Source organism: Pagrus pagrus (genome assembly GCF_965226575.1).
Source record: "Pagrus pagrus genome assembly, chromosome: 16".
In the NCBI taxonomy this organism is placed as follows: domain Eukaryota; kingdom Metazoa; phylum Chordata; class Actinopteri; order Spariformes; family Sparidae; genus Pagrus; species Pagrus pagrus.
Window position 1 is genome coordinate 12,793,570 of NC_140200.1, and position 23,495 is coordinate 12,817,064.

Here is a 23,495-nt window from a genome sequence, read left to right on the forward strand (position 1 = left end):
TCTTTTCTTTCTGTCTTCTCCTTCAGGTCCACGTTAATCTGCTTCTTATGGAAGCGCGAATGCAGGCAGAACTGTTATACGCTCTGAGAGCGATCACCCGCTACATGACATGAAGTGCTTTTTGGCGTTTTTATTGTTGTCTTTTTATTGTCATTGTTGTTGATCATTTTGGGACAATTCAAGAAAAAAAAAAATCAAAATGGGGCGGCGTGGGGGGGGTTCAACAAAAAATGTGGAAGAGATGTGAGAAGCACGGGGTTGTGACGGAGCTTGTTGGATGGATGTTGAGAAGAGGATCAGAACAAAGAAAGCGAGAACTGTTGAAGAAAGTCATCTCAAACTTCAAGTGGATACACAAACTCTGATCTTGTTGCCTGCAGTGCCAAAACTGACCAAGAGAGGGCAACCTGGAGCAAACTCCTGCCCTGCTGAAAGGAGCTTGTTCCGGGCCTGAGCACTGACACTGGAGGCATCCAGGACGACGTTTCAGTATTCCAGCATTCAGCAGCATTTGTCGCCCGCCTCATCTGTCTCCTGGTTGACTGAAGACCCACCGAAAATCCCCAGAAAGCTGTGCAGCGACAAAGGGTCTGCACTTTGATTCTGTCGTCACTGTCATGTTTGTTTAGTATCTTTTTATTTCATTTTGTATCAAGGGAAGAAGACGTGTCAATTGTGGTTGCTCTTAGTGGTAACTGGAGATGGAAACATTAACTTTGGGCAAGGTTTTTTTTTTTTTTTTTTTTGTTACGTGTGCCTGAACTATCCAGCACAGTGTGCATACGTGCTGATGCTGCTGCTCCCATGTTGTATTCAGTGGGGTCATATTGATCCCCAAATCCCCCCCAAAAGCCCCTGTCCATTAGAAATCCACTGCATTACCCCCCGTCCCTCTTGTCCTCTACCCCCAGCCCAAATCTCAAATGTCAATGTAAGCTAATCCAAGGAGTGTGTGTGAAAACCGGAGAGGTTGTGGAAAGAAACTCAAAGAACACTGTCTGAGCCCTTTTTTGAGTTTGACTGTACACGTGTGGATGTATTCATGATGACTGAGGTGTGGATGTTTTCTGTGCGTGTGTGTGTTCACAGAAAAAAAAAATCGTTTGAATTTCATGTCTGAAAAAAAAAAAAAAAAGCGAGGCACTGTGAAGGAAAGACTTCTTGCTTCTGCTGTAGCTCTGTTTTTGTGAGATAACTGTTTATTATTTGTTGTTGTTGATGATGTCTTTATTTTTCTGGTAATAGGGGAGGGGGAGGGGGAAAAAAAGCTAATCAAAAAGAAAGTTAGAAACCAGGTTTTCCAGAAGGGATTTGCTTCCGGTTGCCCTAACCACACCTTATCTGTCTTCCGCTTATCCCAGCTGCCTGGTCACCCTAACACTTTGGAAGCTTTGGATTGTGAATTTTACCAGTAAATGAATACCTCTTCTGTTTTTCTCTAGAAAACATTTAAGAAGTGCTCTTTGGTGAGCAGAGACTCTTTCCGGGCTGCCGTGTTCCCCATTGCTCGGGGACCCGGCTCGCCCACACAGGGCCGAGTGCGGTCGATAGCTGTCGAACGCAAAAGGTTGTAGCTGTGCTTATTTCCCTGCCGGGGAAGCCTAACCAGTGCAAAAGCAGCGTTTGTTTTGTTTTTGTTTCAAAAAAAAAGAAAAAAAATTGAACAGAGGTGTGACGCCTCTGCTGTTTTTGTTTTTTGTTTACTAAACCAGTTAAGTACTGCATTCTTCTGAGGGTGGATTGAGAGAATCAGACAGATGAATGAGTGATATCCTGAGGAAGAGGAGGAGGAGGAGAAAGGAATGGTACATTTGGAAGTGGTTTGAGAGGAAGTGGAGGTTTTTTTTTTTTCAAACTTCTGACTGATGTCAGTTACTGACACTTTTTTTATATGAAAATATATGAAAAAGATGAAAAAAATAAACTATGATATTGAATTGTTGTGTATCATTCGTAGTTTTCTCCTAAACAATTTGATTTTGTTGCTTTGTCAAAGCGATTGTACTCGATGTGGAGAGGCCTATACAATTCAGGAATCAAACAGTCATAGCACAATCACCATCAGCTCACTTCCACTGCTCAGTTGCACAAGTACAGGAAAATCAAACAGCCCATGGTGATCAGTAAGCATGTTTGAATGCTTTTATGCAAAGGATGACTCATGAAAAGACAGATAGTGTTATGCTATCACCTCATGTTCCAAAGTACACTCAGCTCTTTGATAATAAAGCTGACTTCATCAACATGAAGCTGAACTCAGGGGAACAGTTCAGTTTGTCACCAGTACGGTCCAGGGACTTTCATGTGAATTTAATTTACTGTACAAGCTTGAGAACTGTCCGACTCACAGGGAGCCGGATAATGGTCCCTATTCCTGTGGTGCGGTTGAGGTTGAAGTTTCTCTTTGCTCCTGACCAACGTTTGGATCGAGATAAGGGGGGAATTCCTTGTAGGATACCTTACCTCTCTTTCCTGTTTGCCTCCACGTCACTGGGAAAAATCCTTCTCTTTCCCCAGTGAGGCTGGAAATGTTTCTGAACTTCAGGGTCTTTCCCATCGAGGCCACAGAGGCCTGTCTGTCAATTCACAATCACCAGGAGAAACTCAGTGTTATCCCTGCTGACCAAACTGCCTTCACATTTCAGTGGCTTTCCCAGACGATATGTGGAATCGGAAACATGTATTAAGCAACCTTGATACCAGCCAGCTAACTGTCTTTCATATCAACCTAATGAATTCTATGTAGAGAACAATGTTTGTTATTAAGCGCTGGCTAATCAGTTGTTTAGGGGTTTTTGAAACATCGGCTTGTCTTGTGGTTGTTTTGAGGTCACTTTTGTGTGAAAACCGAGGGGAGCTGACACAGAGGGTTTTTACATTAAGTGCCGTTTCTGATTTGTTTCGATGTAATAACGATGTGATTTTGAAATGCTGTACTTTAGGCTACTTGGTGTAACTTGTAAGCACTGCCTGGCCCCATATCTGTGTAACAATAAAGGCGTTGAGAAGCAAAACAAAATGATTTTTCCACTCTCGTCTGCTTTATTGTGTACAAGTTCCAATGTCACACGGTACACAGACAATAAAACATTTTCTTATGAGGTCAATTCCAGGTCGGTCATCTGTTTTCGAGACAACATTATCATAAAATAACTTTTACAACACAGCGTACTGAGAAAAACGTCTGTTATATAAACGTGCAAAGAGCTTGTAATAAATTATCCCTGTAAGTGTGAAGATACCCAGAAATGAATGCTTCTGCAAGCTTTATGGGAATTAAAGTGCATTAAAAGTGAAAAGAAAAGTTACCAAATAAAAAGACATGAAACAAACAAATATAGCTGTCAGTATTGATAAGGCAAGGAGTGACTAAAGACAAAGAAAATACAAATATTTGAGTTAGGGATGCACGATAATATTGACATGCCATCTGTGTCAAAGGCTGAAGTGAACATTTCTGCCAATATGACAAGATGACACTTTAATTATGCGCACGCAACAGGAAGTGCTGACTATCTTTTTATAAATTCATTCTTGTTTTTTATTCAATTTTGTGAAAATTTAAATGTTGACAATGATTTGGAGGCCTATGTTATTCTAAATAACAATTTTTATCTATTAAATATCGACATGAATCTAATATCGTGCATCCCTAATTTAAGTTTACAGAACTAAGAAACAATTTTCACATCCACACATGCATGTTACAGATTCAGCCTGCCTCCTATATTGTGCATAGTTAGCTTTATTAGCCACCTAAAATATATTGTTCTGAATATGACACGCTGACCATCTGTGGGGCTTAAGATTAAAACATTTGTAGTTTAATTCTTCATGAAGTCAATAGTCAGCTTAAATAGACAGTAGATAAGTGAATTATGCTTCAGCAGCTGTTCGAGATGTTTTTAGGGGGGGTCTAGCTTTTTTTTTCCTCCACGAAAAAGGAAACTACAAACCTTTAAAGCTCATTTGAGGTAAGTGTTAATTTGATATTAAGTGGACGCTGAGTCAAATGAAAGCCTTGACTCCATGTCCCAGTTCATCTGGCTGGAGCGCCTTCACGAGTTTTTGAGCTACAGGTAGGAACTCTAACTCCCAGCACGCCCTGTGGTAGTCCCTCATATCTTCATTCTCTATCCACTGCAGAGACTCTTCTTTGTCTGAGGAATGAATTAAAAAGGGTGGACAGAGGATGAGAGAGGTTTCAGGTTTATTTTGAATACTTTTCAGTGACAGGTTTCATGTTCATGATAGTCATACGTGTGTTCCTCCTTTCCCCCCCGAGGGCCACTGATGTGAATGAGAGCGTGTTCTTCCCAGCATGACTCCCTCCCTTGTTATGTAAGGATTAGTAACAACACTGTGTACCAACCTAGGCATGTAACAAGGATCTCCAGCAGGGAATCTCTCTCCTGCGTGTCCAGCAGCTTCTCTGAGCCGCTGCCGATCATGTTCCACAGCGCCTGACAAACCTGGCCCGCCAGCTGCCAATCACCTGGTCCCAAGTCTTTCAGACAGTCCACAAGCCTGGCCACAGACACACACACACACACACACACACACACACACACACACACACACACACACACATACACACACACACAGAATACATCGTATGACTCGAGGGAGAGCGATTCACATGACCGGCAGGTTTGTGGGAATTAGCTCCACTTCATTGGACTGACATCTGAAAGAAGACGTGTGTGTGTGTGTGTGTGTGTGTGCGTGCGTGTATGTAAAGGGGAAATAAGGACTTAAATGTTCAAACAATGCTCAGTTTTGAAAGTTAAAAGCTACACATTTGTTCCACTTAGATTTTTCATGCGTTGAAAACATAAAAGTTGCTCGAAACTGACAAATCAGTAATTATAATTTTGTACAACTACTGTAACGACATCAAGGTTGAGATGATTAGTAACATCATATTCATGTTCATGTTTGTCAAAATGAAGAACATATTTCCCTAAAAAGAGGATGCTATGTTTGCCAAACACTCAACATTTAGCTCAGCTTGCTGTTACAGGAATAGTTCAACATTTTGGGAAATACATGAAAGGTTTTCTGGCTGAACGTTAGATAAGAAGATGACATCACCTTCATATCTATCTGCTGAAAATGAAGTCAGGGCCAGCAGTTGGTTATCTTAGCTCAGCGTCAAGACTGGAAACAGCTCGCCTGGATCTGTGCAAATAACCAACATAAAACCACAACTTTTTGTGCTTTTTTTATACATTAAAGGATAAGTTCACCCAAAAATGAAATTTCGGCAATTTTAGATAGATAGATAGATAGATGGGGACTTGTTTTAAACTTGTTTTAAAACTTAAAAAAAACAACAAGAAAAAAAAACAAATGGCCCCATACAGCTTGTACGCTGAACTCAAGGTCTCTGGAAGCTGAAAAATGATTTGAAAAGACATCAGATGCTTAAAATGAGCTAGTGTACCCACTTCACACAGGGTGCACGCTAATGCTTGTAGCTTAGTGGCTACAGTGATGATTTCAGCATAGAAAATGCTATAAATAACGTCTTTTCAAATCAATCTGGGATCTCAGAGCTTGCAGAGATTTGGATTTCACCAGACAAGCTGTATGGAGCCATTTTATGTTTTTTTCCCAGTTGTTTTCACTTTTAAAACAGTCCCCATCTACTTCAGTTGTTTAGGAGAACGCTGCAAAGCTCCAGAAATGTTTACCCGACTTTAAATTTGCATGGGGGGAGTAGATAAATCTTGGGTGAATATATCCTTTAATCTAACAAAATATAACGTGTTAATAATTGAGCTTGCGGACAGAGCCAGGTTAGCTGTTTTCTTCCGCCATATTCCAGTCTTTAATTAAGCTAAACTAAGTTAAGCTAACTGTCTCCTTATACATATAGTGTATAAAGACTGTTATCAGCAACATTTAGAGTAGAATAATTATGATAATATCTCTCAATAATGTGACAGTTATTTATCTATTTCTTATTGTTATATGCTGCTAGCTAGGATATAAGATGCTCTTGACCATATTTTAAGTCATCATCAAATTTAGATTTTATTATTATTTAGTAATTTCATCAGATCTGCCTTTTTAATTACTTTTACTATATTTAGTGGAAAGTCTGTGAATTGTCAAATAAAATAGAAAGATGCACACACACACACACACACACACACACACACACGAACAAACTCCTAATCTCTAAGTGCATCAGTCCTTACTTGGCAGCAGCCCCCTCTAGTGAGAGGCTGACCCTGTTTGGAGGGTCCAGAGCCAGGTTGGTGAGGACCCCGCAGGCTGAAAAACACATCTCAGTGCTTTTTGAGTCGAGCAGCGTCACCACAAACTGGTGCACTGAGGGAGAGAGAGAGAGAGAGAGAGCGAGGAAAGATGACGGTGAGAGGGAGCGGACCAAGACAAAGCAGGTCAAAGATAAGACGGCTGCAATCACCAGAGTCAGCAGGCTTGTTTATACTGACTGTAGCTGGCCTTGCAGATAAGTCCAGCCTAAACATGACACAACAGTATGAAGAGGTGCGTACTGTGCTGGACATTCTGCGTCTAGGTACAAGCTTGTAAGTTGTGTGCTTGGAAGATAAGATTTATGCATGGCAACTTTATCCTGCAAGAGTCAATGAATACTGTACGGGGTAAACAAAAAAGTCTCATGTTGAGTGTTTTGTGTGTGTGTTGGTGTTTATGTCAATCATATACCTTTGTTTTGCATAATAAAGTCCCGTACATCCTTGGACTGTGACAAATTTCCATATACGCGGGTGGCTTCAAGCATGGCGTCCATACTGGAGCTGATCACCAACTTCAACATCACTGAAGTGCAGAGTGAGCAGAAAACAAGAGAGAAATCAAACAAAAGGAATTAAACATAAATGAAAACAATAGCAACACATTCATCATTTTTATTTTTTCTTGTCTTACACTTGGCGATGGCGAGTTGACTGTGTCTGAGTACAGAGCTTTCCTCCTGGTAGAAGGACAGGTTGTTGATGGTGGCAGCCACATTCACCAACAGCTCCTCGCTTTCCTGCACAGACCTCAGCTCTGTATCATCCCCGGAATAAAGACACAGAGAAGAAAAACAAGAAGGAAAATAATCATCACTCAAAGACACCTTGAATTATAACATTATTTTTAACCAGAAGTGGTTGTACTGAAGTAGATTTTTCAGGTATCTGTACTTTACTTGAGCATCTGACAACTTTTTACTCATTTTTGCTCATATATCTGTGCGTTCTACTCCTTACATTTTCAAAACTGGTTTGTTGCTTTCGTTTTCATGCATCTGAGGGGAATTATCGATTATTATATATTCTGTGTCATTGCATGCCGTCTTCCCAACGTCACAAGACTGATTTCAGCTTATCAGCGCATATCATGCACGGCAACCGTAGCGAGACGAAACAACATGAAAGACGAAACAAGATGGAAAGAGACAGAGAGGGGGACTGGAATGACAACAGGAGCAGGCTTTTCATGCCCACTATGTGACCCTCATTCTTCCTTACATATGTCAGAAATTATATATATACAACTTTGCCTTTTAATGAACACATGCACTAACCCCCAGAATGACCTGCTCTCACCCTGATAATGACTAACCAGGTGAATCCAGATGAAAGTGTTATGTTATTTTATGTTGATGAACTGGAGAAGATAAAGTAAAGGTCAATTATTAATCCATAAAACAACTGCAACATGGATTGTGTAAACTGGGTGGCTCTCAAACATAAACGATCATTTATAGATATATAGAACATTTATAGAAGATGCAGAATACAGTGATCACCCTGAGTTTTTAGTTTTCAGTATTGCAGCTCACTGATGTGACACTGTGACATTATCATAAAAGTAGCTGTTATCTGTGGTTAATTTTGGCCTGAGATACTCGGTTTGATCATGAGTTGTCATACAAAGGTCAATGTGACCCAATCCAACCAGCCATGACACCCTGAGCGGCCTGGAAGCCGAGTCTGTTCCTGATATAGCAGCAGATGTCGTGTGCTTGGTCATAAATCGCAGATATTGCGGTTGGTGTCAACCAGCGCCTGTCTCACACTGAATTTTGTTTCTTGCTCTGACTGTAAATGCTGCTTTGTTGTGCCGCCTCCCTCAGAGCTCTGTAATGTAAAGCAGCGCTGCCTGTCATGAACTTGATCAAAACAGGACATCGATCAGCCGAGTCTGCTCTTTCATCCTGTTTTCTGTTTCCAGCTGCAACACCAACTCCACGTTCTCCTTCATCTGCATGTTTTGTTTCATTTACTTCCCCTCTTACACTACAGCATCAACACTCGCCCCTCAATCTTTTGAGATTTTACATTTCTTTCACTAGTTTGACCTCTGTTCTGTTGTTTATTTAATTTTCTCTCCCAACGGCTGTGAAGTGTGTGTAGGAGGCAGACAGTAGATAAAAGCGTGCGTTTTGCACCCACCTGTGTATCGGTTCAACCTGTCCTGAAACCAGCTAACCACATGGGAGAATTTCACACACGCAAACCAAGTCGACTGTGAGATGTGACAGAACATCCTGCTTATGCAGTGAAGCGCTGTCAAGTAAACCAACAGAAAGTGTATCGAACAGAAAGCACTGAGAGGAAAGCGAGCGATGGAATGAACAGACAAATGAGGAGTGTGTTTTCAACCAAAGTCATGTTATGTTCCCAGCACAGGGGATGTGGTTGGGTTCCTGGCAGATACTTACTGTACTTACAATGCACCAAACAGCTATTTTTAAACTTATCAGCACCCCAGATTTTCACACACTGCTTCCTTTGTACAACAGAGATATAACATGGGCGAAAAAGGCCAGAAATCTGTTTACTCTTTACTTGATAAATGACTTTCGGAGGATGAGGTCCTCCTGCTCTCTGCTCACCGAGTGTCTCCAGCAGCAGCTGAATGCAGGTAGTGTTTGTTGCCAGAGCTGGACCCACAGCCCGGTGGATGCACATGTTGGCCAGCACCCTGATCAGCTTCACCAGCACATCATCGCCTTCCTGCGCACTCACCGGAGGTGCAGGAGGCTTGCCTGGGGAAGAGGGACCTTTCCATGTGGGTATATGCAGTGAGTCGTCTCTGCGCTGGTAGCTGTCGTACAGCTGCAGGAGGATGCCCATGCAGCCTTCGCACTGAAAGAGCTGCAGCCGGGCCTCATCGCTTTTGGCTGTGAGGTTCCCGAGGGTGAAAAGAAGGCGCACGACAAGGTCCTGTAAGATAGTGGAGAAGAGAACAGTTTTGGTCGATCTGCATATCTGCGTAACTTTCTGAATTAAAGTAAAAAAATGTGTTTGGATGTTTTTTCTGTTGAACATATGACTGAAACAATACAATACTGATCCACTTTTTCTTGTGCAGAATTTCAATTTATTCAGTGCTAAAAAACAAAGTATTATAACGCTGGCTCAAACTTTTTGAAATAAGTGTGTGTTTCTTTGAGGGAGTTGTCTACTATAGTGGGTACTGGCTGAAAAAGTAGTTTCAGGGAAGGCCTTCAAATGTCTTGTTTTGTCCGATCAACAATCCCAAACCCAAACATATGCAATTTATAGTGATACAAAATGAGAAAACTCTATTTTTTGGAGGCTGGAACCAGGAAACTTTTGCTTGAACTGATACTGATCAAAATAGTCACACAGCAGGTAACAGTAGACTATTCTAGATTAAAAAAAAAAGAGATGTCCCTCAAGAAAACAAGATTTGTTCTGGTTTAAAAATGAAAAACAGTCAACATTTGATTTAGGATTATGTTTAAGACTAGAAGCCACCTGCAGCACAGCGGGCCTGCCCTGTCTGGTCGTACTATCATCAGTGTCACTCACTTCCCCCAGAGACCTCAGAGCTGTGCAGACTTGTTTGAGTGTAACTACACCCCATCTTTTCTATGAGTTATCACACACTTGCCGAGAAAAGAGGTAACAAATGACACCCTGTGCGTCACCCTTGTATCCTGACTCTAGCTGGTGAGCTGAAGAACACGCTTTTTTCTCCCATGAAATTGACATTGTGGACAGGACGAGCTGTCCCAGGACTAGGTGCATATTACAGATCTTTCTGTCCAATGTTTGTGTGTGTGTTTGTGTGTGTGTGTGTGTGTGTGTGTGTGTGTATTTGTAGGCGTGGGTATGTTTGTTCCATATTAGATTAAGAACACATGTCAGTCATGTCTGATTGCCAAAGCCCTGCCCTTTTCTTCTCCCCCTACTCTATCTATGACTCCTCCCCTCCACCTCTGTATCACCTCTACTATGTCGTATCTAAAGCTCACCTCCTTTATTTTTTCATTTTTTCTCCCTCCTCCTTTCACTTGACTCACTCAGCCCCTCCTGGGATGACTGAATGTCAAAACACACACACATACATGCACACACACAGAGCAGAGAAGCAGAGACGAACGCCCCGCGCAGATGAACACAATGTCCTGTAAATGTGCTTGGACTTGACATACACAAACAACTTGCTCTAAGGGTAAACATGCTGAGTGGAGTTACATCAACACTGGAAAAGCTCGTCTCCACCTCTCTCTAATACACACAAACTCATGCGTGCACACACACACGAACAAGAGGAGGCCGGCGGACTCACCTGTTTTTGGTGATGTTTGCTCAGCAGTTCTAAAAATAGTTGGTAGCAGTCGGGGGTCTGGGCCAGAGCGAGGCGGCACTCCGAGTAAGAGGAGAGTTTACTGAGGGAGAGAGGGGACAACAAATATCACCGATCAGTCCACTCAGCGACTGCCGCGCCATGCTGACTAAATATGGAGATATTAAATCAACACTGCTAATGGATAAGTTGGCCTCGGCAGGAATTTACCTTAAATGCTTTCATTACCTTGGGCAAAAATATGTAGGCAGTATCAACTGGAAAGACACGTTTCATTACACAATAAAGTGCTTAATGTTTTATTTTGTGCATCACTTGTGTCTGAGTAGGAGGCTGAGGCCTGGACAAGAGACACTGAGGATGGGGACTTAATCAGTTGTGTAACTGCACCATGTTTGGTGGAGGTATTGAGATCAGGGCATAATGTGCCTGTAGTTAGTGGTCTGCTGTCACAGAGAAGATGGTGCCTTGGGTGACTTTGGTGCCCAAGTCCTCTATCTAATTTTACATTAAACCACTGACCCATGTGCAACATTTGAGAGTGTTGTTGGCACTCAAGTCAGGTCAGGTTTAGTAAAAGTGCAGAACACTTCCAGCTTAGTGTTTAATTCCATCTCTAGTGTGTAATAGTTTGCCTACAAGGTGAGACTATTTAACTTTTAAAAGGAAGAAATAACACATTCTTCTTAAAAATTAAGTGTAAAAATTAAGCAAACTTTTGAGAGATATTACAGTGTAGCTGGCTTTATTAAGTCGCTCTTCTGACCTTATCAGTCTTTGCTACACAACAACTGTTACAGTCTTAATATTCACAAAGGTTTGTTTTTGCTTTATTACATTTATTATACATGATGCACTTTATTGAGCGGATATTGGTGGTGCAGTTAATCCCCTCTATGGGTGCTAGTGTTATGGCGCTTACATTTCTGTCCAGCAAAAGATACTGAAGTTACTTGATTTTTTCCAGACCACCTTCATTTTTTTGTCAAATAAGCCATTTAAATTAATTCAACTAAACAGTTTCAGCCAATATCAGATAATCTACCCTTTAAAATGTTTTTGTAACCTGTCAGTGCTCTAACATCTTATTTGCTAGTAGCTTGTGTGACTTAAATGCACCTTACTTAGCAGCCTAAAGATCTATGTCTATCTTTGAGTCATATGTTTTAGGTAAGCAACTTGAAACAAGGAACTGTGGTTTCTTTCTTGCTGTTGCTATTTCCAGTTTCGATATGGTTAGTTATGTTCATTTTTTGCACGTAAACAACTTCTTGTAGAAGAATCTTTTCCATAAACGTGCAATTGTTTGCAAAAATGTTAAGTATATCATTTTTTAACTGTGCATCTTTATATGAGCCATGCACCAACGATAGATTTCTATTATTGACGGCATTAAGAGACAATAGTTTGAAAGATCCTTATAGAACTTTTAACTGCACATGTATCAGCAAGTATTTTGCATGTATATCTTCGTTTGTGCTAATTTTTAAAAAATCTAAAACCTATTCATGATAGCAAAACAGAAATCAGCTCTTTCAATAAGTTGAGTGTTTTCTATGGTATAGACCCAAAAACAGATGTTGATGTTTCTCTGGAGAGTCTTGTTTTGTGAAACCCAACCACAAAGACAGCAAGTAAGAGGATATTCGACTTTAGAAGCAGGAATTTAGAAGGAGAGTGCCTGGTGGTGGAGAACAGAGGGTGAGAGCTGAAGGATGGCCTGTTTTGATTGTGCTCATGACAGGTTATGATGGTTTACATTAGTGAGCGGTGGAGAGGAGTAGAAAGAAATAATGCGGTGAAGTGTGACGTCAAGTGCGTGTGTCACCTGTATATTCTGGAGATGTTGGTGCAGATGTCCTGATCTTTGCAGTGATGCCGCAGCACCAGACAGAGCTCTGATAGTAAAGAGAAGGAGATGAAGAGTCGACGGGAATCAGGGTGATCTGCAAGGTTCCTCAGGGTCCCCGTCAGCTACAGGGGTCAAAGGTCAGACAGAGGGAAAGCGATGAAGCATGAAGAAATGTAAAACAAATGCACCTACTGTAAGCTTCTAAGCTTTTATATTTCGGTCATTATTGCATGTCAGCGTTGTGCTATTGTGGCTTGCACACAATGTTGGTCTTACGCTCATTAAGGCTGGCTGCCGGCCTGCACAGGACGCCATACAGCAGGGCGACCGGAAACTATTCAGTATGGACATAAATCATTCTCTCACAAGAGGGAAACGGTTGTTCAAATGCACGGCAGCACTGGAAGTTCTGGAACGTCATGGCCCGCTTATTTCCCTCCTCTAATAGCTTAATGAGTTGTGTTAGATATCAAATGAAGTGCTGGCTCAAGATGTTTGCTTGGGCCAGCTTAAGCGGTTAGCAGCAATCTTTTTCAGAAGAGTGCATTTAGACCGAAGTGACCAGGTCAGCAGAGAACATTATGTTCTTGGCGTTGCTTATATACCAGACATTAACAATAACAATTTGGTCTTAATGATGGGAAAATCAGCCAACAAACACATCAAGAAGAATATATAACATCGCGTCCCTTTATATTAGTGTAACTCTCTGTTTTTTACTCAAATGGTCATACTGTTAGAAAGTATGTGTATTGTTTGAGCAGGAGGAGATGCTTCAAGTTTACGCCTGAACTGTGATACAGAAACTTTTGGTTTAAAAAGATCTGTGTACTTATTGAAAACATTTTAAAAAGTCCTCCCTAAAATGTTACCAAACCCTTCCCAGCAGTGTTAAGTCTGTGCCACACCTGTACCAGGATGTGCCCTGCCATAGCAAAGTTGGTGTCTTGTGTCGCGCAGAGCCTCTGGATGAGTTTCTGAGCCACACCAATACAGTTCTTGTCCAGCAGGAGTCTGAGGACGGCACTGTTTCCTGAGAGAAATTTCAGAGTCCCAACACAGTACAGCAGAGCTTCTCCAGATGTAGACACATCCTCATAGCTCAGAATACCTAAAAGGGAATCTAGACACAGAGAATAACAACTGTAAACATCCATATGGCGCACACAATCTGTTATGACTCGGAAAAAGGGGTTAGAAAAATGGCATCAAATTCAACTAGACGGAGACAAATCCATTCCAGGCTAAAGGAAAACATTATGCTCTTGGAGTTTATATACTAGACATGAACAAAAATATTTTTGTCTAATAGTTGGATAATCTACACTGGCCAACAAACACATAAAGAAGAATGACTTGTGTTATTTACTTTTAATCTTCTAGATCATAACACTTGGTACAGAACAGGAAACATCAGTTACATCAAAGAATAATGTTCACCGATGATAGAGTTGTTCTGGAAGAGGATGTCGTTGTTTTCACTGCGGCTGATCTGGAAGATGAGCTTACAGATGTTGAGCAGGTTGTTTCCACTGACACGCAGCTGGAGAGGAAAATGCAAAACAACTTCAGACAACTTTTGTATTAAGTGCCCAAAGGGGTTAGCCCTGGATGCCCTTGTGGTCGTGACTTAGCGGCAGACATGCTGACACCCACACACCCACACACACACCAACAACTCACAGCCAGGCAGAGCTTGGCGATGTGCAGGTTGAGCTGGGCAGAGTTGAGGTCGATGAGGCGGAACAACGCTCGAAGTATCCCCGACCTCCTCTTACAGCGTCGGCCGAGCATGTCCGCTTCTGCCAAGGTGCCATGGAGACGGTCACACAAATCACACAGGCGGTCCACCGAGCCCTCAGAGCTGCCTGGCATCGCAGGAAAGCAGACATTGCACAAAAAAATAAAAAAATAAAAAAACCAAAAATGTCAAGTTCAGGTCAACATGTCAAACATTCACAGAGAAGCAAACATCCCAAATGAAAACACTCGCTTGTGTGTGTTGGCAAGTGTGTTTCCATGTAAATACAGATGAGTAATGTGTTGTGTGAGTTGTGGTATGTATGTGCAATATTCTTGGGACTCTGCTGCACGGTAAAAGTTATTATTTGCATGAGGGACTTGAGGTTAAATCCTCAACATCAATAATACATTGGTGATCCGTAAAATAACATTCCCCTCCCTTTTCCAAGAAGCAGCTCTTCATTTTTGTGCTCAAAAGCAGGGAACAGTTTCTGCAACAGGCAGCTTCAATCTTGACGCAGAGGAAGAGAAAGGGTGGGGTCTTTTCCTTGTTTTTGAGGTAAAATAAATGTTTTCCCTGCATAAATAACTGGCCGTTTCTAAAAACGGTCGGCTGCAGTCTCACACTCGACACTTCACTGCGATTTCCCACCGAATCTGAAAGGTGTTTTATGCATGAGCCAGAAGGCACTTGGTACAATAAATATTTAATATTTATCTTTCAAATGAATTTTCCATTAAATTTGTAGAGTGTTAAAATATTTACAGCCATAGATTTCATTTCATGGCTGCCAGACTGCAGTTCGAGGCGAAGACAATTCTGTGTGGATGCCAAATATAACACTATTTTGTTTGCCTTTCTTCAGTGGTTGAAATGGCAGTGCTTTTTCATTTTATGATTACAGTGAGCATGAAGCATGACTATCTGCAAATGCTAAAAATCTATTTCCCAGTCTGTTGGTCGAAAATGAAATGGAAACAGAGAAATGAGGCACTAATAAGAGAAGCTTACACTTTTTACTGCAACCACATTACATTTTAGATAAGCTACAGACATTCTTCAACCCAGAGGAGAAAATATTGGTGCGGAGTAGATGACACAAACTGCATATTCTCTCTCAAATGAATCACTCTGATCAAGACGAATGTATGTCACATGTTCTTGTACTTTTTCACTGGGCTTCCTCATTGCATTTCTCACACTACCTGCAGCCACACTCTCCAGTTGCTGAAGAAGAGGAGCAATCATGTTATTCCACAGGAATGACTCTGCATCCTCCTCTGTGCTTGTGGTGTGTGCGTCTCCATTTGCCAGCCCTGAAATGTGCGGAGAGAATTGCAGTTAGCCAATTACCACCTCCAAACCCAGACGGTGAACATGAGCGGCAAGCATGGTTCACAAGTTCACTGTCTTAAAATAAAGCAGCAGGAAGTTTGATGCCACAATGAAAGGTCACCATCCACAGCTACACTTCCTCTGATTTCTCTGTGCATGAAAACACGTGCGCATGTGTCTGTGCACGCAAATGTCTGCAGACTCTCGCACATCGTGCACCTATTTTTTGCCAAACATTTGCATACAGCTTTGCTTGGCGTGATGCAGGAAGCTGTGGTTGCCTAAAACCAACAGCTCTCTCAGCTATTGGCTGGCTGCCTGTCATGGTGGAAATAAGGCCCTTAGCAACAACACCCCAATCAAAGTTTGACACTCAGGAAGGGGTGTTCAGTTACTGGGAGAGAGGTGTGTCTTAGTTGTTTCTTCTGGGCTCAAGTCTTATTATATTTAAGCACACTTTAGTTAATTTCTGTTTTGGGCATCTGAGAAAGTTACTGATGAAGTAAAATCACAATGTTTGAGTGGTATGCGAGCAAAAGTTGCAACTACATTTTTATTTTACATGCTCCACAAAATGTAAAATTCAGGTTAAATATAGAGAAAAATAAAAGTTAATTCGGTATATCTGGACAAACCTGTTCTCCGTTCTGCACTGCACTCTGTGGGTCTAACTCCTGAGTCATCCCCAGGCTGCTTTATTCTACTGTTGGCAAAAAGAAACACACAAAGAGACTGGTTACATCAGAGTTTGGAGATGAGACTTGATTCGTCTAATTTAATCAACTGGCTCAATTTCATTCGGCTCATTAGGGGATCAAAATGAAAGTTAACACCTTAACGGAAAGAAACACCAAACATTCAAAGGATGAACTGTTGTGTCAAAGAATACATCTCACTAAAAAGTTGCTGACTTTATGTTCTGTCAGCAAGGCTGCAGATGTATTTTCATCAAGTGCCACTAGGTGTCTCTCTTGCAGCAGAGGTGGAGACGTGTGTCAGTTCTGTGTTATCTGTAATGCATGTATGTCTGTGTGTGCACATTCATGCTCATGCAGGTACCTGTGTGTTCCTGTCTGTTTCTACGTGTTCTCTGTGCGTGTGAATCTTTGTGTCTGTGCGGGGCGCGTGTGCCGTTGTGCACCACACACTGCAGTTCCCAACAGACAGGAACTGAGATCTTAACTTTGTGGGCAGTCTGGTTAAAGCTGCTCATGCTTTGTCACTGTGAGCTGTATCCGCAGTCTTACAGCAGTAACCGTAATGTTCTTCCAAAAACACGCCCCTTGTCCTGCTATGTGTGGTGGCTTGCCCTCTGCATGTCACTGTCAAGTCTGCAGGTTTGAAGCCTCCTCATAAACTTCAGCTTTCCCAATGGAGTCTCTCACTACTGGACATTATCTCTGTTGAACACTCTATAGCTTTAACTACTGGTGCCAAGGGAAAACAATTAACACCTTGTCCACCTTTGTTTGTTTGTTTTTGACATTTATAACTGATGTTTCGTTTCTGAATATATTACTTATTTATTCATTTATATATTTTGGAGGGGTTGTCTTACACATGTACCATTCAGGGTGGGGAAAGGACAGAGGGGAAACTCTACAGACTGCAGGGGCAAATAAGAGCTTTTTTTTTGCTTTTGGTTAGTAGTTGATGAATGTCATATCATACATGGATAAACAAGAGCACCTTTATTGTATAGTTAGGCTTAAATGAACAATATCAAGTTTTGTATGTAAAGACTTGTGCTTTGCCGTAATACTCCACCTAACTGCCAGTATCAGAAAAAAACATTATCACACAAAAAGTCTGCTCACACACAAAGAAAATGACTCATTGCCACAATAATTTTAGTGAAACATTACAGGTAGTGTGTCGTGACTAATTGCTGCGTGACCAGCTGAGAGAATAAGTCTTAATAAATAGAGATACACACAAGCTGCATGTTGAGTCATCCCAATCAAACTGCGAGACTACTCCACAAATATAAAGCAAAAGACTGAATCCACCTTAGAAAATATGAAAAAGTGTAATCACTCATGTCAAGACAAAAATATTACCAGGATTTTCTGAAGCTTCTGATAACATTAACACAAAAGGCTCTCAGAATATTTCCTTGAGCTTTTACTCTCAAGTGAGCCTAATGTCATGGTCTTGCTGAAATGAGCCTCGATATTGTAAAAATGTCTTCTTTCCATTTGATTTGAGCATCACGAGAAGGCGATGTGACACTGACGTCGATATACAGTATGCAGGCGCTGCTATAGAGTGCACTTTCACTTTGATGGGGATTTAGTGATTGGTATAAGCTGCCTGGCACACAGGGCACATGCAGCAGGGAGTGCTGGCCGATGCATGTTGCAGTGAATGTCAGAGAGGGGGCTTTGGCTCTGTATGATAGGATTAAGAGCCTGATAATAAGGCCTCTTTGTGTGATACTGCATTCTCTGAGACATGACCTCATCCCTGTCTTAGGCCTGGCCAGTGCACTGCAGTCACAACACACGCTGCTGCCAGCCTTGCCCAGATGGGCACCCAAATCTAATAGAGAGCCATTTGGAGCTATAAAGCTCCGGCTTATTGGAGAAAGAGAACCTAGTGGATGTCTAATCTCCCCTATCTTTATATCTCATCCAACTCATCACATTAATCTGCCATGCTGTGTCTTTTTCCACTTGCAGTCAGTATACTTCTGGCTCGACTATCTCTGTGATTTTCACTCTGTTGGTCTACTTCTAGTGCACCTTTTATGTTGTTCATTGCCACACCAAAGAAGAGTACTTCAAAAACTCTGACCTAACACTAATCAGGAGGGGAAAGTCTTTAATCTCATCCTCTTAAATTACAAATTGACCACAGTCCCATCTCTTGGGACCTCTCTTTGTCAGCAACAAGTTACACAAACATTGCGTGTTAACTTGGCATGTAAGGGAGGGAGGCGAGTAGGCTGCGCTGTCGGCAATAGCCCAGATTTCCTGTAAAAGTGTTTTATGGTCTGTCCCCCCTCTACAGCCCTCGCTGCCCCACCCAATCGATGGGCGGATGGATTGTAACGACAGGCCCCAACCCCACGCCCAGAATTATGCCCCTCGTGCTGACACACAGCTGATGAGGTCGGCAGAAAAAAGCCGAGCTTTTAGCCTCTCTGCGCTGTGAAGGTGTAAAAGCTGACACATGATAGTAATGACAGATAGAGGCCATTCCATTGGAGATTAAGCTTGCCAAGAAGCTGGGTTTAACTGTGACCAAGACATAGTGTACAGTGAAGTATATGAGGGTTTAAAATGGGGTCGAGTGTCGCAAGTTGAAGAATTTGTTCCATCTATTAGTTGGTGACACCTTTTCTGGGCTAACTGACTTCATATATTCAGCTGTCATCGCTGGAAGCTGAACGTATCTGAAAGGTTTTGGCCTCTGGATCAAGTAAATCATCGCTTTGAAAGCCTTTTGGAAAATGTTGATGGGTAATGTAGCTGTAATTTCAATCCTTGTTGTTTTGACCCTGTACATTACAGCCTAATTTGCATTCATAATTGAGAAGTTTGAGTTACATAATCAATCCTAATTAAAAATGAGTGCCTTTTGAAATTGATGTTGTTACAAATATTACGGATTCAAAAAAACTCTTGAGCAGGATTAGAAAACGCTAAATACTTACCCTCGAGTTTATTCACTGTTGGTCCTTGCACAATATGAAAGAATGTCATTCAATTTAGGAGTGTGAGCAGTGTCAGGTCTTCTTCCAATTTGTATCAACACTTTGGCTCATCAGGCATGAGTCAGGCATTTAAAGGAGATATATTATGCTCATTTTGAGGTTTATTATTTAATTTTGGTTACTGTTTACATGCTTTGATGCTTCAAATCAGTTTTTATTTTTTACATCAGTTTTCTCATACTGTCCAGTGCCGCAGCTGCTGCAGCTCTGTCTGAGATGCTCTGTTTTAGCTCCTGTCTCTTTAAAGCCTCCAACACGAATACCCAGTCTGCTCTGATTGGTCAGCTCACACACGCCTGAGCCAGCACCGCTTACCGTGCCTCTCATTGGCTCTGTCATTTTTTCAGCTTCCAATTAGTTTCACTTCTATTGAGAATACAGGCATACATTATGCAAATGTGTGACATGGTGATCTAGTGTGATGTGAAGAAGTCACTGAAGTAAAGGCGTGACTACTGACGAGGTGTTTCAGGAGCAGTGTTTTCTGTGGGAGAGAAGAGCTCCGTTGGCATTTTTACTTTCAAGATCTTTTGCATGAACAGGAATCTATACAACACACTGAAGGAAAGGGTAAAACTGAAAAAGCATAATAGGTCTCCTTTAAGCGCAAAACAAAACAAAAACACTTGGTAAAACGACATTAGGAACTCTGTGAATTTGACATACTGAGGAAAAGGAAGAGGCAGGAGGAGGAGGACTAAATGAAAGGCAAAACTGGGAGGCACAATCTACTCCATCTAGTAATGGCCACCACTGCAACCTCTGCGTACCTATAAATCTCCAAGCCATTGTCAAACTGTCACTTTGGTCAAAAAGAGGGAGACAAGAGAGAAGGACAGGCCTTGCAAGTCAAACAGAGGGATAGAAAGCATACTTTTCACTTGCTGCTCTGCGTGGGCCAGGTTTGTGGAGACCACTGCGAACCTCAGTGTGGTCTGCACTGCCGAGTCGTTTAGCTGAAGTCTGCTTTTGTCCTGGGCCTGGATTCAACCTCTCTTTCACTAAACACATAGAAAAGGATGTGGGAAGAAGTTATTTACAGGTTTTTGCTGTTTTACTGGCTGAAAGTACAAGTGTTGATTTGTACACAGTCACACGTACTCGGGTCAAAGATATCCTAATTCAGTCAATGCTTTCAAACGTCCTCATCATCTATTTTATTGCTCAGAATGGCAGATTTGTGGAAAAAGGTTTGAGACACAGAGAGAAAGTGCTAATTTTCCACTCAAAATGGCAGCAGTAAATTAGGTTTTTCACCCAGCCCAACAACAGGGAATGTAAATCAGGTATAACGTCAGCATGTGAATGGCTCCATTCATTTCCCTTTGACAAAACTTCTCTTGCACCAGGGCCTGCACAGAAGATTTACAGCGAGTAACGTTTGGTTTTTTTGCATCATCTAATACCTTCTGTTATTAGCATTTTATTGTAAGCACAACATGGATGATTACCTCATAATAATTACTACATTTAATACATTAAGTATAATTTTTCTTTTCTCTTTTATGCACCATCTTTTCTCCTTTGATCCAGAGTTGCAGCAATATGTTCTTTTCTTCCTTACCATCTGTGTGTCCCTCAACAGGAGGCAACGTGGTGAGAGATCCAGCCCTGAGGAGGCGTGCCCGTGCTACTGCCAACCCCCTCTTCACTTCCAGTGGGTCAGTGGGGGGTTTGGGAAAGGCCTTGAATGGGTCCTCAGCATCACAGGGGACTGGAAACTTCGGCTTCTGGTACGACACAAAAACATATTAGTGGCATAACTTCAATCTACCAGTCAAAGTAAAGCGATCCTATTAGTTTGGTTAATCATTTATTCATTTTTATCTCATATATTAACATTATAATCCCATTTATTGAAACCAGATAAGCTTTCATGGTGATGTACAGAGGCGTGTATACTCCTTATCCTATTTCTCAGTTTTCATGGTAATACTCATAACATTAAAATACATAAATATGAGCTTACAACAAATAACCCCAAATTTGAATCTGAAATATTGTTTGAACTGAGAGAACCTACATGGTCCAGAGGGGAGAGGCGAGTCCCTGAGCCTGGCCTGGAGTCAGGAGCATCAAAATTTTGAGCATGAAGACTGAAAAGGGAAAAAATGCCCCATTACTTTAGTTACACAAGACCCACAGTTGATCACTGACCACATTTATTTAAGTTGAGTAAGTGACTTACCTAAAGGCCGATGGAGGCCTGTTGTCTGCACGAATGGAGTTCTTTCCAAAAAGTTGCCTGTGTCCATCTCTGGGAGTAAATGGTCGCTGGGTAGACTGGACTCGCAGGGACTGTCTGGCTTCACTGACAATTTCTGCGCTTGTCTTCCTCAAAGAGTTGCGCCGTGGAAGGAACGGGCTGCATATCTCATGTTTTCTCTCCGTAGAGGCCATTTAGGCCTTCGTGACATTTGCCAAGACAGTCTGCCAATGACTTTAGTGGTTTGATTTCATAATGTGACTGGTTACAGGCTGCTTCACTGATGGGAAACATACAAAAACAAAAGGGTAATGCCAGAACAGAGAATGAACAGTAGGTGTAAAATGTGTCTAAGGTTGCAATGAATAACATCTGCAGCATAGCAAGTAAGTTTTGATAAAGATGAAATGTGTGACAAAAAAAGCCTTATAATGAAGTGCTGCAGAGATGTAGTGCTGCAGAGATGCCCTTCTCCAGATGCAAGAAAACATGTTTGTTTGTTGCAGACCCCAACAAATGTGACACCAACATGATTTTAAGTTTGTTTTCATTGAAAATGAAAATTGTAATGCCAAAATGATCATTCCTACTAATCACAAATCATATCACAAATGCAATATCTCTCAAAACAATCATGATATGATGTATTTACCATATCACGCAGCCCTAATAACAAGCAGTGATGACAGAGGTATATACATCCTTTAAAGGACCTATTTGTACGAAAAGTAGATTTTTGAGCCTCATTCCCAACTGGTCAAATACTGCTGCTTTGGGATTGTAGGACACGTCAACTACCATCCCAACCCCGCAGTTAATCTTGCTTAAGCAAAAATACTAAAGTATTATCAACAAAATGCACCTAAAGTATCAAAAGTAAAAGTATGCAGCAGTATGGCCCCTGATGGGGTTATAATATAGACTACATGATTGCATTTAGAGCTACAACTAATACCTGATGAATGTTTTGAATACGTTCTCATTTAGTCTAAAAATGACAGTACAAGTTGATATCTTTGTTTGTAAAATCCTAATTTTCAAAGTAAGTCATATCTTTAACTGTATATAACTGTTCTAACTCAGTTAACTCAGTTACTGTTAAACTGCAACTGTATATAAATGCAGCGGAGGTAAATTACATTGTACATTACTTTCCTCTGAAATGTGGTAAAGTAAAAATATAAAGTAGCAAAACAGTACTCAAGCAAGTGTGGTGCATGAGAAAATAAACTTAGACATCTCTACATCTCTTTACTGATGGCAAGATAGTATTTTCATTTCATTTACTGGTCACACACTGTCTGTTGTTAGATGCCCAACTCCAAATATAACTTTTCTAGTGCTCCAAAGAACATCCTAATAATGGTTTGTTTCCTTGGATTAAAGTGCAAAATGTTTACTATGTTACTGTGATTAAGAGTGCAATAAAATCCAAACAATAATGTTTATAGTTTGTTTACTGAAAGAGTAAGTCCAACAGTGAAACCTGGACTCTCAGTGCGAGTGAATGAGAAGTCCATCTGCGCGTTCACGCTCGTCTCCATGGTGACGGAATGCCGCTGTGGCTGCTTGGACAACAAACCCAAGAAACAAAACAACTTCAGCATTCAAGAAGAAGAAGAGCTAAACGCTTTTATTAATCCCTGTAAGAGCAGTTTAATATATCTGTTCTGTAGTAAGCGTACCAAGCTTTTACCAGACCGGCCGGAGAGTCGGTGAGAAACAGGAAATGTCTGAAGAAACCTGTGTATGATTGAATCCACCAACTACCTAAACGAATAGTAAATAATACTAGAAAACTTACCGTTAACCCTGATACAACCCTCTGTGGGTGGCAGTCGGAGCAGTCGTCGTTACAGAACTTAAACTCGGCTTCCTCAAACAAAGCAAAACAATCATGGCACCTGAAATATGGATGAAAACGCTGATGTTTTCCAGGTTGCTGCAAGCTAGCCCGAGCATGACGCGTGCACGAGCTTCACTCAAGGGCAGTCTCGCGCTAAACGGTGACGCGCTTTTTACCGGTTGAGGAGGCTGG

General features: G+C 41.4%; 2 protein-coding genes across 5 annotated transcripts in view; one reads left to right on the plus strand and one right to left on the minus strand.

The window, feature by feature from the left end:
* Positions 1-3,022, plus strand: part of sesn1 (sestrin 1) — a 60,366-nt gene extending 57,344 nt beyond the window's left edge. For both annotated transcript variants that reach the window (XM_084377196.1, XM_084377197.1), the window contains one exon: positions 27-3,022. In XM_084377196.1, the coding sequence (XP_084233322.1) occupies positions 27-113 (87 nt within the window). In that variant the 3' untranslated portion in view covers positions 114-3,022. The remainder of the gene's footprint in view (positions 1-26) is intronic.
* On the minus strand, positions 3,020-23,460 carry armc2 (armadillo repeat containing 2). 3 transcript variants are annotated; one of them, XM_084377193.1, is made up of 18 exons: positions 23,262-23,460; positions 21,440-21,737; positions 21,275-21,347; positions 20,816-20,981; positions 20,126-20,252; positions 16,169-16,233; positions 15,404-15,514; positions 14,138-14,322; positions 13,895-13,997; positions 13,363-13,577; positions 12,431-12,576; positions 10,585-10,684; positions 8,879-9,209; positions 6,922-7,044; positions 6,700-6,813; positions 6,207-6,339; positions 4,373-4,527; positions 3,020-4,160 (listed from the first exon to the last, which is right to left on the minus strand). In XM_084377193.1, the coding sequence occupies exons 2-18, from the start codon at positions 21,649-21,651 to the stop codon at positions 4,009-4,011; spliced, it is 2,511 nt and encodes an 836-aa protein (XP_084233319.1). In that variant the 5' UTR covers positions 21,652-21,737; positions 23,262-23,460; the 3' UTR covers positions 3,020-4,008. The 3 variants fall into 3 exon arrangements, with proteins under 3 accessions (XP_084233319.1, XP_084233318.1, XP_084233320.1); XM_084377192.1 differs by having other exon boundaries at positions 16,169-16,236; positions 23,262-23,456; XM_084377194.1 differs by lacking the exon at positions 3,020-4,160 and adding an exon at positions 5,095-5,181 and having other exon boundaries at positions 4,451-4,527; positions 16,169-16,236; positions 23,262-23,456.
* Between the last annotated feature and the right edge of the window lie 35 nt (positions 23,461-23,495).